General features: G+C 37.6%; 1 protein-coding gene across 4 annotated transcripts in view; it reads right to left on the reverse strand.

Moving 5' to 3' along the window:
- FAR2 (fatty acyl-CoA reductase 2) overlaps window positions 1-13,680 on the reverse strand; it is a 177,433-nt gene that overhangs the window by 13,645 nt on the left and 150,108 nt on the right. For 3 of the 4 annotated variants that reach the window (XM_061417508.1, XM_061417506.1, XM_061417507.1), the window contains exons 5-9: window positions 11,362-11,539; window positions 9,773-9,817; window positions 7,701-7,819; window positions 6,538-6,605; window positions 3,694-3,865 (exon numbers count right to left, since the gene is read on the reverse strand). In XM_061417508.1, the coding sequence (XP_061273492.1) occupies window positions 3,694-3,865; window positions 6,538-6,605; window positions 7,701-7,819; window positions 9,773-9,817; window positions 11,362-11,539 (582 nt within the window). The remainder of the gene's footprint in view (window positions 1-3,693; window positions 3,866-6,537; window positions 6,606-7,700; window positions 7,820-9,772; window positions 9,818-11,361; window positions 11,540-13,680) is intronic. The other variant, XM_061417509.1, reaches the window with a different exon arrangement.

Consider the following 13,680-nt stretch of genomic DNA (forward strand, 5'->3'; position numbering starts at 1 on the left):
GAACATGGCTGTCAGAAACCAGGAAGTGGGCCCTCAGCAGATGCTGGATCCACCAGCACCTTGATTTTAGGCTTCCTAGTCTCCAGTTCTATGAGAAATAAATTTCTATTGTTTATAAGCCACATAGTTGATGATATTCTGTTACAGCAATCCAAACAAATTTACAATCTTTATTCATTTTACAACTCTGAAGTAATTGATATGATTTCAATAGACTTACTTGTAAAAAATAATCATTGTACAAGTGATTATACAATGTGTACAATGGTTTTGAACTGTGGTGTTGGAGAAGACTCTTGAGAGTTCCTTGGACTGCAAGGAGATCCAACCAGTCCATTCTAAAGGAGATCAGCCCTGGGATTTCTTTGGAAGGAATGATGCTAAAGCTGAAACTCCAGTACTTTGGCCACTTCATGTGAAGAGTTGATCCATTGGAAAAGACTCTGATGCTGGGAGGGATTGGGGGCAGGAGGAGAAGGGGACGACAGAGGATGAGATGGCTGGATGGCATCACTGACTCGATGGACGTGAGTCTGAGTGAACTCCGGGAGTTGGTGATGGACAGGGAGGCCTGGCGTGCTGCGATTCATGGGGTCGCAAAAGTCGGACACGACTGAGCAACTGATCTGATCTGATCATTGTATGTACAGGACTGTATCAGCAAAATAGTATTTTTTTAGAAAGAAAGAGTACACTTATTATTCTCATGTGGTGAAGATCTTATTAATACATACAATGCAAAAGCTATAAAGGAAAAATGACTCATTTTATCATATAAAATTTTTCTTTGGTAATAATAGTGATTACTATATTTTATGCACCCTAATGTAAAATCCTGTAAAATAGGTATGATTACAATCTCTTTTTAACAAGTTAGTATTTAGAAAGGTTAAGTAATTTAGGGCTCATATGGATAAATTAGTGAAGGCCAGGATTTAGGTCTGTAAGTCTGACCAAACTCCATGCTCTTAAGACTTGCATAATATGTAGTTTCCCTTGTATTAAAAATGCTTCATAATCAGAGCTACAGGATAAGAAACTGACTTCAAGAAACCACATTAATTATATATTTACACATATATACATACCCACACCACTTTCATAATAAGTACAACCCAACAGAAAAATAGAATATTGTTGTTGATTAATTGCTACATCGTGTCTGATTCTTATGACCCGGTGGACTGTAGCCTGCTAGGCTTCTCTGTCCATGGGATTTCCCAGGCAAGAATACTGGAGTGGGTTGCCATTCCCTTCCCCAGAAGACATTCCTGTCTCAGGGACTGAACCCGCATCTCCTGCACTGGCAGGCGGATTCTTTACCACAGAGCCATGAGAGAAGCCCCTAAATAAACACACTGAGAGAGAATTCCTCCTTTGAAAACTATATATTTATACATATATACATATACACACAGCTTCCATAAATTAATAAGTAAAGTCCAATAGAAAAATAGAAATATTAGCCATAAAGAAGAATGAAATAATGCTGTTGTAGCAACATGAATGGACATAGAGATTATCATACTAAGCGAAGTAATTAAGACAGAGAAAGACAAATATAATATGATATAACTTATATGTAGAATCTAAAAAGAATGATATGAATGAATCTACTGTGAAACAGAAACAGGATCACATGGAAAACAAACTTACGGTTCCCAAAGGGGAAAGCGGGGGAGGGATAAACTTAGAATTTGATATTAACAGATACATATTACTATATATAAAATAAGCAATAAGAGCCTGAATATACATATATGCATATATATATATATGAATCACTGCTGTACATCTGAACATTGTAAATAAATTATATTACAATAAGAAACAAAATTAAAAAATAGGTGAGAAATAGAAGCAAGCAACTCATAACAGAGAAAACATGAATGTCTAATAAACAAATGAAAACCCAGCCCCTCCGTCAATCAAGGAAAATGCAAATCAAAGTGACAGAGATGTTAGTTCTTGTCATTAGCTTAACAATTCAAAATATTGATTTCTGCGAAGTATTAATGAGCTGTTGTGATAGTGTATAAATTGACAGAGGCTTCCTTTAAGGCAACCTGGTAGTAGTCATAATATCCATGTTGAATGTACCCTCCAATCTAGCACGCCTACCCCTCAGCATCCTCCACAGACTAAAGGCACATTCTATCAAGATGCGTGTGCACTGACACTTGTCCCATTGTTTGTAATGGGGGTGAAAAAGACAGCGCTAGCAGAATGACTTGGATTTTCACGGAATACAAGTGAAAAAGAAAGTATGTAGGATTGATTTAAACATACATAGAGACACGCCTTACCTCTAAGCAAAACCATACATATGGTTGTAAATGCATAAGTGATTACACACAAACACACTTGGGGAAGGAAAGGGTCCAGAAGGATTCTAGCACTTTCTGCCTTAAAGATTATTCTTAAGATTCCTATCACCAAATGAATCATCGTTTCCCATGAATATTACAATTTAATTTCTTACAAACAAAATACATAAAGATTTTTACTGGGCCTGTTCCTCCTGTGTTTTTCTTTTCTTCTTACTGAACTTTGCTCTTCATCCAGGTCTCCTTCCAACTCTGATATATTTTAAAGGCTTGTGTTTCTGCCAGCAGTGTTTGGTTTTCCTTCTTTTCCCATCTTTATTTAATAAGCCCGTTATACAAATATTTCCCCACAAACATAGTGTCCCCCTTTGCACCTTACTCAAGAAGAAACTGACAATGAGTTATGAACTCTAAGTAAGATCTCTGAAAATGTGGATAAACTCTACATTGCCTAAGCATTACTCATTTGCTCTACTAATAAGAATGGAAATAAACACACTGAGAGAGAATTTCTCCTTTAAAAGAGGCTAACATCAGGCTTCTGATGGCAGGAATTGCCTTTGGTAATTATGATAATGATGATGACTCAGAAACACAAAGTGTTATTCAAGTGAGACCAGAGTAGAAAGGGACATGCCCTAAGTCACCCAGCGTCAACACCCTGACACTCTGCTCCCTCTACTCTCTTCACTCATCTCCACGTGGCAGTAAGTTCAGTTCAGGTTTCTCCAGATCTTTCCTCTGTCTCTGCCTCTGAGACTACTTAAAATTCTTTCTCTAACTTCCATTTCCTCACCTGTAAAACTGGGACGAGAATACCCTCCTTGGGTTGTTGTGAGAATTAAAATGAGGTCATCATGCATCACCCCTTGTTTGTATGTGAGGCTGTTAACATTGTAGCACATTGTAAGATTAACTGTCCTGCTAAATCACTGAGTCACATCCAACTCTTTGTGATCCTATGGATTGTAGCCCGTCAAGCTCTCTTGTCCACAGGATTGTCCAGGCCAGAATACTGGAGTGGGTTGCCATACCCTCCTCCAAGGGAAATTCCCAACCCAGGGATTGAATCTAACAGTTTACAAACTCCCAGATACAGACTCTCAGTTGCTTTTCTTTTTAGGTGAATTCATCACGCAAGTTCCTTAACATTAAGGTAGGGTTCCCTTGGGGTTCCCACTACTACTGCTTTGATTGTCCCTCTGTAGAGATAAAATCATAACTAGAGATATAGTTAACTCCCTTAGAGATATAATCATAACTATGATTCAACTGTCACTTTGACCCGTAGGTGATGGGAAGGCAAAGGACTGGAGTCCTTAACTTTCATGCAGACACTCCTAAAGCTATTGTCTCCGTTTCTCACCTGGGCTTCCTTCCTGTGAGACGAAGATAGAAGTCATAGATGATGGCAGGGGCCCGGTGACTGACAGCATTCCAGTAATGGGTTGTGATGTTGTTGGTTGTGAAGTCAGCGTTCGGCCTCCTGAAAGCTCTCTCAAATGGGATTTTTTCAAAGGTTGCCAAGACTTGGAGTCCTGGAGAGGGGGTGGGGATGGGGGAGATTAAGTGCTAAATCCAGGAGCATTGCAAATGCCACCCATTATGGTGGATGGCATTTGCAATGGGTCAAGTCAAGAATAATACTAAGATTTTTACACCAGGCAAGTGGTCATCTGCAAATTTAAACAATGTAAATTGGTTAAGAATTGAATCCTTCACTTGAAACCTTTACCCTAAAACAACTTCTTGGGAAAATAGTTTTAGTCAATACTAAAATTTCAATTCAATTTCAAGGTTATTTAGTCTATTCAGAAAGCCCAAGACAGAGCCTGGGGGTGTTATTTCTTTGGTTGGATCATCACTTGCAGAACAATCAGGAAAGTTTCTTAACACTTTACTTAAACTTTTATAAAGATTTATGTAAACTTTTATAAAGATTTATGTAAAAGAGAGACTCTAAAATTAGGATTCCTTCATGTTGGTTCATTTTAAATACCAGTCTTTTACTTCTTTGGTATTTCTACTACTCTGGCAATATGTCAGACTCAATTGTTTTACTCTTGTCTCCAGAGTTTTCTTAAATAATAATCTTAAAAAGTATATCATTACTTATATAAAACCTGGTTTAAAGCTTTTAATGTACATCTGTAAATCAAATACTTATTTTCAAAAGGTACTCATTCTTTTGAACTCAGTTTTGATTTTATTTTTGTAGAATTTTCAAAGTTGCCTAAGTTCATTGCTCAGTTATGATGAAGTTATCAATTATTATGATAATATGGTTACTGTCCTCTGTAAAAGATACTACCTGGAAGTCTGTATGAAAAATATATACCCCATACAGAAAACATTATCCAGAAACATCTGATCCTGGGTCTTTTCCTCCCAGAGGGATTCATGTTGACTTTACAAATCCCTAGTGGGGTGATCATTAGACATTCATACCCGTCATCTACTTCTATGTCCGGCTCCTGCTACCCATGTGCAATGAATGAATCATTTACTCTCTCTGGGCTTTGTGTGTAAAATAAAGTGAGAACACTAGACTATTTTTTAAAGAATTTAATTTTTATTGTACCATACTTTCATTTCGAAAATACAAAGTTTGTAATGGTTTTGTGAATGAAAGGCTTTCCTCTAAATTTTATCCTTCTTGTTGAGTGTTAAAGTTAGTACGTGGCAAATAGAAAGCTAGATTTCTAATTTTAAGAAATTAGATATGCAACAAAGGTTTACAGTATAGCACAGGGAACTATAGTTAATATCTTGTAATAACTATAATGGAAAGTAATTTAAAAAATAATATCTCTGTTTGTGTATAACTGAGTCACCTTGCTGTGCACCTGAAACACTGTCAGTCAGCTATAGTTGAATAATATATACATATATAAAGAAAAAGGTTAATAAGTGGCTGTGTAACATGGAACAAGCTGCAGTGATTTGACTGTCTGACTTTCACTGATTCAGCAATTTCTGTCAAAGCAAAGTTTATTTTAAGAGCAGAATGATATCTATCTATTTACATATCTATATCAGATATCTATCTGAATCACTTTGCTATATACACGAAATTAACACAACATTGTAAATAAGTATACTTCAATTTAAAAACAAGGAAAAGAGAAAAAAGCAGAATGAGAGTTTTATATGTACTATAATCAAAAGAAGTAAGCACATTAGATTATTTTTAAGATCACTTTTAACTATTACACTGTGTATGTTCATAAAATAGACAGTAAGAATTTTCAGCAAGAAGAAGACTATTTTGAATCCCATGTATGGAATTTACATGTAGCATCTTTTGATTTAAGAACTTAAGTATTTTGGTTACTTCTACTAATGCCTCTTTTTATGAGTGATACCTTAATTCTGTTACTGAGATAGAGAAGATTTATTTTTATTTCCAAATATTTCCAGAATTATTTCATTATATGATCTAAATAACTGGATATGATGGTAATAGATAATTTCATTTTACTTTTACTGAAATAATAACTTTGCAAATAGAATAGTGCAGTGGAATGCTCTGAATTGGAAATAAGATTCTAACAAATTAAGCACATTTAATTTTTTTCAACATCTAGTAGCTAAACAGCAATTAGATGATCTAAAAGTTTTAGATATTCATAAGAAAATCAGAAGCAGAGTACAAGATTGGTTAGCTAATTTTCTGGCATATGCAGGATTAATTCTAATTCAATTCAACAGGCTACTTTCAAGGTTACACTATGGCTGACTGCCTAAATTAATAAAGAGTATCACTGACTCAATGATACCAGTTAGTATCATTGGATTTTTCTAAATCTACTTGGCCATTAATCATGGCACATTCTCAGTGATATGTCCGGGGGGCGAGGGCTGTGTGCATGAGCACAGTGGCCAGGAGAAGTATTTTATCACTGATATTGCTTATAAATACTGACTTTGGCTTGACTTTATTTGTTTTTTAAATCCCTACAGCCAATGGACCCCTTATTGCTCACACTCACGCCGCTGTTTCGCTGGTCCCTTTCTTTGAGATACCACAGTGCATTCTAATTAACTCTACACATTCACAATTTGCAGTTATTTTTCTGGCTTTACCTATGTTTTATCTTTTCCTGCATTAGACTCAAAGCTCCACGACACGTTGTTTTCCCTGCGGCAGATGCTAATTGTGGACGCGCGTTCTCTAATGGCTCCTTAGGTACTTGCTACAGGCACTTACCCATTTTGCCCCAGTTACAGGGATTGAGGTTGCCAGATGTACAGTGGTAGACCAATGTCGACTTAGGTCTGAAAAATGAAAGTTAAGTGAATACAAGAAAATGGAGAACTAATGAAAGAAAGATAAGGGAAAATAACACTTAAACAAATTTTTTTTTTCTCAATAATTCCCATGACTAAGGCACTCTTAGGTGGCTCAGGCGGTAAAGAATCCTCCTAAAATGTGGTAGACCGGGGTTCAATCCCTGGGTTGGGAAGATCCCCTGGAGAAGGGCATGGCAGTCCACTCTAGTATTCCTGCCTGGAGAATCCCGTGGACAGAGAAGCCTGGCAGGCGACAGTCCATGGTGTCACAAAGAATTGCGCAGGACTGAGCGACTAAGCACAGCCTGACACACAGGCGCTCCACGCAACACTTGCATCTTTTGTTCCTTCTTTGGGTTAAAAACAAAACGGAAAACTAGGAAAAGTGCAAGTGTGTGTGTGTACATGTGTAGGAGGAACAAAATCCCAGTAGGCTGACATATTTATGGAGCAAATGGAGGCACCATGAGGATGACAGAGCAAACTGTATTTCTAACTCCTTGACATCTTTACTTTGCAAAAATATGGGTTTGTTTTTCCCTAAATCCAATGAAGCGCTGTTGGATTGGACAACATCTAAATATCTAACTTCAGATAATTAATAAAAATTTTGTTTACTAACAAAGTTAAATATACAAACAACCTATTATTTTTCTTTGTACTAGAAAATACCTCTCTCACACACACATGGTGATCTGAACTTTTGACTTTTATTAGGAACTGAGAAGTGAAGAAAAATATGCTCTCATTTCATCTACTTTTATCTTCTTTGCCTTAAAAAAGGAAGCTGTGTTTTAGGTTGCTGAATAGAAAGAAAAGCTTTTCAATTATTGAGAATTTCATGGTTAAGTGATTTGAAGAATTTATTATTTTATGATCAACCAAGTACTAACTGGTATTTATAAAAAACTCAATGCCTATATTATGACATAACTGGAACTCTGTGAAATATCCAAACAGATAACCTCTCACATTTGGGGTCTTCTTCAGTAAAATTCATATATTTTGAATAGGTGCCCAACATAATTACCCTCCTCCTCATCAAATCTTTGAAAGCCAGTTTAAGGATCCACTCCACACCTGTGAACTGCCGTGTACCATCCTACAGCCAAAGTGAGATTGACCACTGTGTCTGCTGGAATCAAATCTGCCACAGCCATCGGAGTAGCTCTTATGGACCGAAGAAACCCTTTCCCAGCCTGCACAGACAAAAGGACATAAATTATTGAGCCAGGCGTTAAGTAACAGTTGGGGCTAAAGTATATATCAGACAGATAGTACCAATGCTGGTAGTAATAATAACTAACGCTGATCACTGCTTGCTAGGTTAATGTGCCAAGACTGACTGCTCTCAGGCCATCCAACCTCCCCAGCCAAGTTCAAGTGCCATCTCCAAGAACCACCAGTGATCCTCAGGTTCCTCTTCAGAGTGAAATTCCTCAAACTTGTGAGGAGTTTAATGTATTTAGCTAATTAATAAACACCAAGAATAAAATAAAAAAAACAAGAATAAGATTTAATATCTTAAAAATTAATTCATAAGATATTCTAAGAATTAAGTTTTCCCAAATTTCCCATTAATTTAACTTACCATTTCTTAAATGATGTCATTTTTAGCTAGAGTCTACTAGTTTATAAGAAGTAATAGGCACTAGAAATTATAGAAATGCCTTTTTAAACTGATAAAATTCCACTGCTTAACAACAACTTTTTATTACTTGTGGAAAAGGCCACCGTTATTTATTTTTTGTTCAGTATCTTTGTTTACTTCACAGATCACTGATGCTATATAGATGCAAGAATTGGGAATTGTTCATGTTAGTAAATGCCATGTCAATAAATAAAGGAGCCAGTTTATTGACTTTTTGAAGTAATTGATTATTTACACCCTGCATGTTTCCAACATCAATTTGCAGTGGTCAGCACTTATATTCCTAATTTCTGTCTTCTTGTAACTGATTAACCTTCCTTTGGACAAGCATGCCTGCTAAGTTGTTTCAGTCGAGTCTGACTTCGTTGCAACCCTATGGACTATAGCCCACCAGGCTCCTCCGTCCATGGGATTCCTCCAGGCAAAAATACTGGAGTGGGTTGACATGCCCTCCTCCTGTCCTTTGGAATATGGGAAATCAATTTGGAAATTTTTAGAAAATCTGAATGCATGTGTAGCTTTGCTAACAGTGTAATAAAACTCACTCTGGGATCATGTTAAAATAGCTATGTTCTGAGTTACTGAACACTCACTTCCAACTAAGCCTCAAGAGTTGAAGGCAGGTAGGGAACAGAAATCGAAAGAAATTAAAAAGAAGTTCATTGTTACTGTCTTTGACAAGTAGTCATAATTCACTGTCTTTTATTTGTATTGTAGTTCATGTTGGATCTAGTTCTGTGAAGAACAGAGGCACAGTCTGAAACATGAGATCCCTCACAAAATTTAAACTCATTTAAAGAGGTGAAGTCCATTTCAATGTCCGAAAGAGAAGAGTTGTAGTTCTGAGCCTAAAATGCTTCAGTGTGAGCCGGAAAGCGCCGCAGCTCACAGGACCAGTCTCCCCTGCAGGGAGACACACGCAAAGGTCTGCTGACCCAGAGGAGCGGTTGGTGTTTTCCTTGTCTGTGAGAGGATTAGTGTTCAAAAGTGTGTCCTATAGTCATCAATTTTTATATTTGAAAAACTTGCTTTAATTGGTAGTCCTTTTTCTTAGATATATTGAGAAATCAATGTTGATGTATTTATGCATTTATATATTTCTATCCAAATGCACATAAATTTAATAATCTTTGGGAATATGAGTTTTATCACATCCCTAATTCTAGCTATGGTTAAAGAGCAAAAAGAAGGAAATACCCCCATCCTGTGTTAACTAAGCATGGTACTAGAGGCTCAAAATTCTATCCAAAAATAAAACTCCTAAGTGGCAATTGATGATATCACAGTACTTCTATTTTCCTGATAATGATATTGACAGATAATTAAAGTAATTTCATTCTGCCTCTATTTTTCAATCAGCAAAACTGAAATAATTTGCATCAATTGTAGTGAGTAAAGGAACGCTTATAGTTTTGCATCAGTAAAGCTAAGCCAATATTAGAATTTTGTTACTGTCCCTCCACTACATTTGAAGTAATTATTTCCACACTGTTATACATACCGCAATAATGAGCCCACTAGGTCCATTTAAGTTATCAACCCAACCCTAAAAAGAGAAAAGGGAAAAGATCTCTAGTTGGTTCCACATGTCAGAAAATCACAGTACCTTTGGAATATCTGCAGTCTAATCTTAAACTTCAAACAACAACACTGAGACTCCAGCCAATAAACTGTCTAGTCCACTATTTCCAAAATTACAAACAGAGATCAGTGAGAAAGCACTGGATATTTTCTGCACTTGGTTTGTGGAAGAATTAAAATTCTGCCGGCATTTATTTCATAGCAGGAATCAAGAATAGTTGCAAGCTGTCTATGACATCTTAGGAGCTAAACTGGATCTCATCTTAATATCATAATCTGCTAATCAATTCATTTTCCTCACCTGGGCCTGATTTTAACTTCTCAGGGGAACATTTCAAGCATAGTTTGCGGAAAATTGACTCTTACTTGACAATTGTAAGAGTCATAGCATCTTTCATTCATTCTATCTCAAGATCAACTTGTATTAGCTTGCTATAGATGGTAGAGAAAATATTATCTTCAGGAGCAGTTAGAGAAAAATGTCTTTATGAGTTTGTCTCCTAAGCCCAAAGCAAGCCAGTTGACCTCATTATGTCTGTTTATCTTTGAAAGTCAAAATGTATAAGACGGGAAAGGAGAGAGAACTTGAAGGTATTAATATTAGTTGAGCCTTTTACTAGGGACCAGGCACTGCAGTAGACATACCACTGCTGCTGCTAAGTCACTTCAGTCGTGTCCGACTCTGTGTGACCCCATAGATGGCAGCTCATCAGGCTCCTCGGTCCCTGGGATTCTCCAGGCAAGAACACTGGAGTGGGTTGCCATTTCCTTCTCCAGAGCATGAAAGTGGAAAGTGAAAGTGAAGTCGCTCAGTCATGTCCGACTCTTAGCGACCCCACGGACTGCAGCCTACCAGGCTCCTCCGTCCATGGGATTTTCCAGGCAAGAGTACTGGAGTGGGGTGCCAGTGCCTTCTACACTGTCTCATTTCATCAACCCTCCATAATGGGTGTGGTTAGCCCAGTTTTACATATGAGACAACTCATATGTAAAAGGTTGCATGTCAATAAGTAATGGAGCTTGGATTTATCTGGTACAAAAGCTTTACAGAATTGCTTCAAAAAAGATGGTATAATGCAAAGTACTTTCAAAAAGATACAGAAGTATATGCAGATAAAAATCATTATTCCTAAACTGAGGACTTTCTCTGAGCTTTGCTGTTCCTATTTACCCTGGCAATTTGTTAACATTATCAATTTGGCCAGCAGGAACATTCTTGTATATTTAAACTATTGTGGAGAAGCCAAGAAATAAAGTTATTTCCCACGGGAATTTTGAGACTAGAGTTATTGAGAAACTAACTGAAGACTCCACCCAGCTCTAGGACAGTCAGCGTAACATCAGAGGAGCCCGGTGGTGAATAAATCCCGAACCAAACGTGCATTTTGGTCCTCACATTTGCTGTACTCAGCTATATATACTGGAAAACAAAAAAGACATCAGAGAGTAATTGGACAGGAGGGATGCTGGTTCAGAAGCAAAGCGCAGAATCCAGGCGAGTGGGCTTACTGGGAAGGGCTCCTGCCACGTTGCTCCCATGATGGAGGGCCGTATGATGGCAATGTTGAGGTTGCCACCTTCCTGCTGCACCACCACCTCTCCCAAGGCCTTGGTATAGGTGTATGTGTTAGGCCAATCTCCGATCAGTTTCGGTGTGATCTCGTCAATAATAGCGTCGTCTAACCACCTAAAGGTAGTCAGAGTGAAAAAGAACGTTGTCAGCATGTATTAGACAACATACCAAAAAGAAATTGTGAGACACTGACAAACAGAACTTCCCCATTCCAGCTTGAGTTCTGAAATTCGGAACTGTCAAAGGACACCAAGGCTTGAGTGTGAACCTATCCAGATGATGCAAGATGGATGAGATCTTTGCTCCCCACTGCTTAGCCCAACATTACTAGTTGAATCCTATGGCCTTCTGTCTCAATAGATTTATCCAATTGTTATGCAGTCTGCTGCTTGAGTGTGTGTGTGCGTGCATGCGTGATAAGTCACTTCAGTCATGTCCAACTCTTTGTGACCCCATGGACTGCAGCACACTAGGTTCCTCTGTCCATGGGATTCTCCAGACAAGAATACTGGAGTGGGTTGCCATGCCCTCCTCCAGGGGATCTTCCTGACCCAGGGATGGAATCTGTGTCTCATGTCTCCTGCATTTGACAGGTGGGTTCTTTACCCCTAGCGCCACCTGGGAAGCTCCCTGCTACTTGATTACATACAGCTAATTTCTATCTTCAATTATAGCCTCTCAGAGCGAATGTACCTATCAAGGTACATTCAATGAATGTATTGTGAGTGCCAGTTGGGTGTCCAACAGTGGGCTGGCTGCCCTGGTCATGGACTTGAGAGGCTGTCATCAGAGGTGTCAGTGGCAGCCCCTCTCATTCACTATTGTCCAATTAGAACCTTGGCACTAATCTTGAAAACTTCAGCTTTGATTTTTGTTTTAAATTCTACTTAATGTCTTAACAAAGAAAGGCAACTACATTTATCAGAACTTACAATCTGTTTTAGAATCCATGCACTGTATTTTGAAGATCTGTTTAGAGTCTATGCTAATAACTTGGTAATCATTTCCAGAGATTTCCAATGAGTTTTAAAGTGCTCTAATAACTATTAATAGTCTGTCAAGTGGGGTGAGAACAGCACAATGAAGCAACTTTAATACAGTGACTATTGAATACCTCTACCTTCAAGAAGATCTGTATCATGAATAACTGAGTTACCATGGCACCAACCTAATTTTTTTTTTTAAAGATGGTAAAACCATTTTAATAATCCCAGAGTCTACCTGCTTTTCTCTAAGAGAGCAATGAAATTATTGTTGATTAAATATTGAATGTTTCTCTTAGCTGGTAGATCTATTTGGTGAAACTTTGCATATAATACAGTTTTTAAAAATTAGGTGACATGTCAGTGTGATTTTATAATTAATGTGTTTGGTACATTTATTCCCATTTTATTGGACCCAACACAATCATATTATTTTGATTGCAGAAAAATCTTATTAGAGGTTATCGTTTTCCTCTCATGATAAATTATTGAGTATTTAAGAAGTGCTTAATGCCAAGACATTCAGAAACACAACTCTCAATTTCAATATCGGAGAGGAATGTCAATACTGTCTGTTATGGTCTAGTTTTCCTTGCTTTGCAGTTCTAGTGCTGAATATCTTCTAGCTATCAAATGCCTTCTGGTTTACACTGAAAAGAGAAAGGCTGAGAAGGTCTGAGAATTAAAAACAACTCCAAATACTTAGAAGAACAGAAGTTATTTCAATCACATGGTCACTGAGTGTTGGAAGAGAGTGAGGGACAATCTAGGCGCCTCTCTATCTTTCTAATAATGTTACCTTTACCTCATCTTATTTGTGGGTCAGCAGTGGATTAACTGACCTAAGACCATTTTTATTTTCACCTACAAAAACATACAGGTTACAAAAAACTAGGTCTGAAGAAATACAGCCCAGTTTTAACAAAGCTGTAGAGAAAACAGGTTTAAGAAAGCATCAGGTTTAAGGAAACAGGTTTAAGGAAAGCCAGCAATACCCTCGGATTGTATGTCCCATGGCTGGTACCATATGCTGTCACTGCTGTTGGTGTGCATGAAAAAGGTAACACTTGGAGGCTTCTCCAAGTTTGGTGAGTTAGCTCATCTTAGAAAACACTGGTTTCTAGGTTTCTAAGAACACACAGCAAAAGAAGTTGCAGTACTCTGTAGATGATCTGCCTTTACTATTTGTAGCTCCGCCATATTCTACTGTATCATTTTCTCATGTTCTCCACTGGCACTTGTGAAAAGTAGCAATAATTGCATGTGTTCTAA

The sequence above is a fragment of the Bos javanicus genome, chromosome 5 (genome assembly GCF_032452875.1).
Source record: "Bos javanicus breed banteng chromosome 5, ARS-OSU_banteng_1.0, whole genome shotgun sequence".
NCBI classification, from domain to species: domain Eukaryota; kingdom Metazoa; phylum Chordata; class Mammalia; order Artiodactyla; family Bovidae; genus Bos; species Bos javanicus.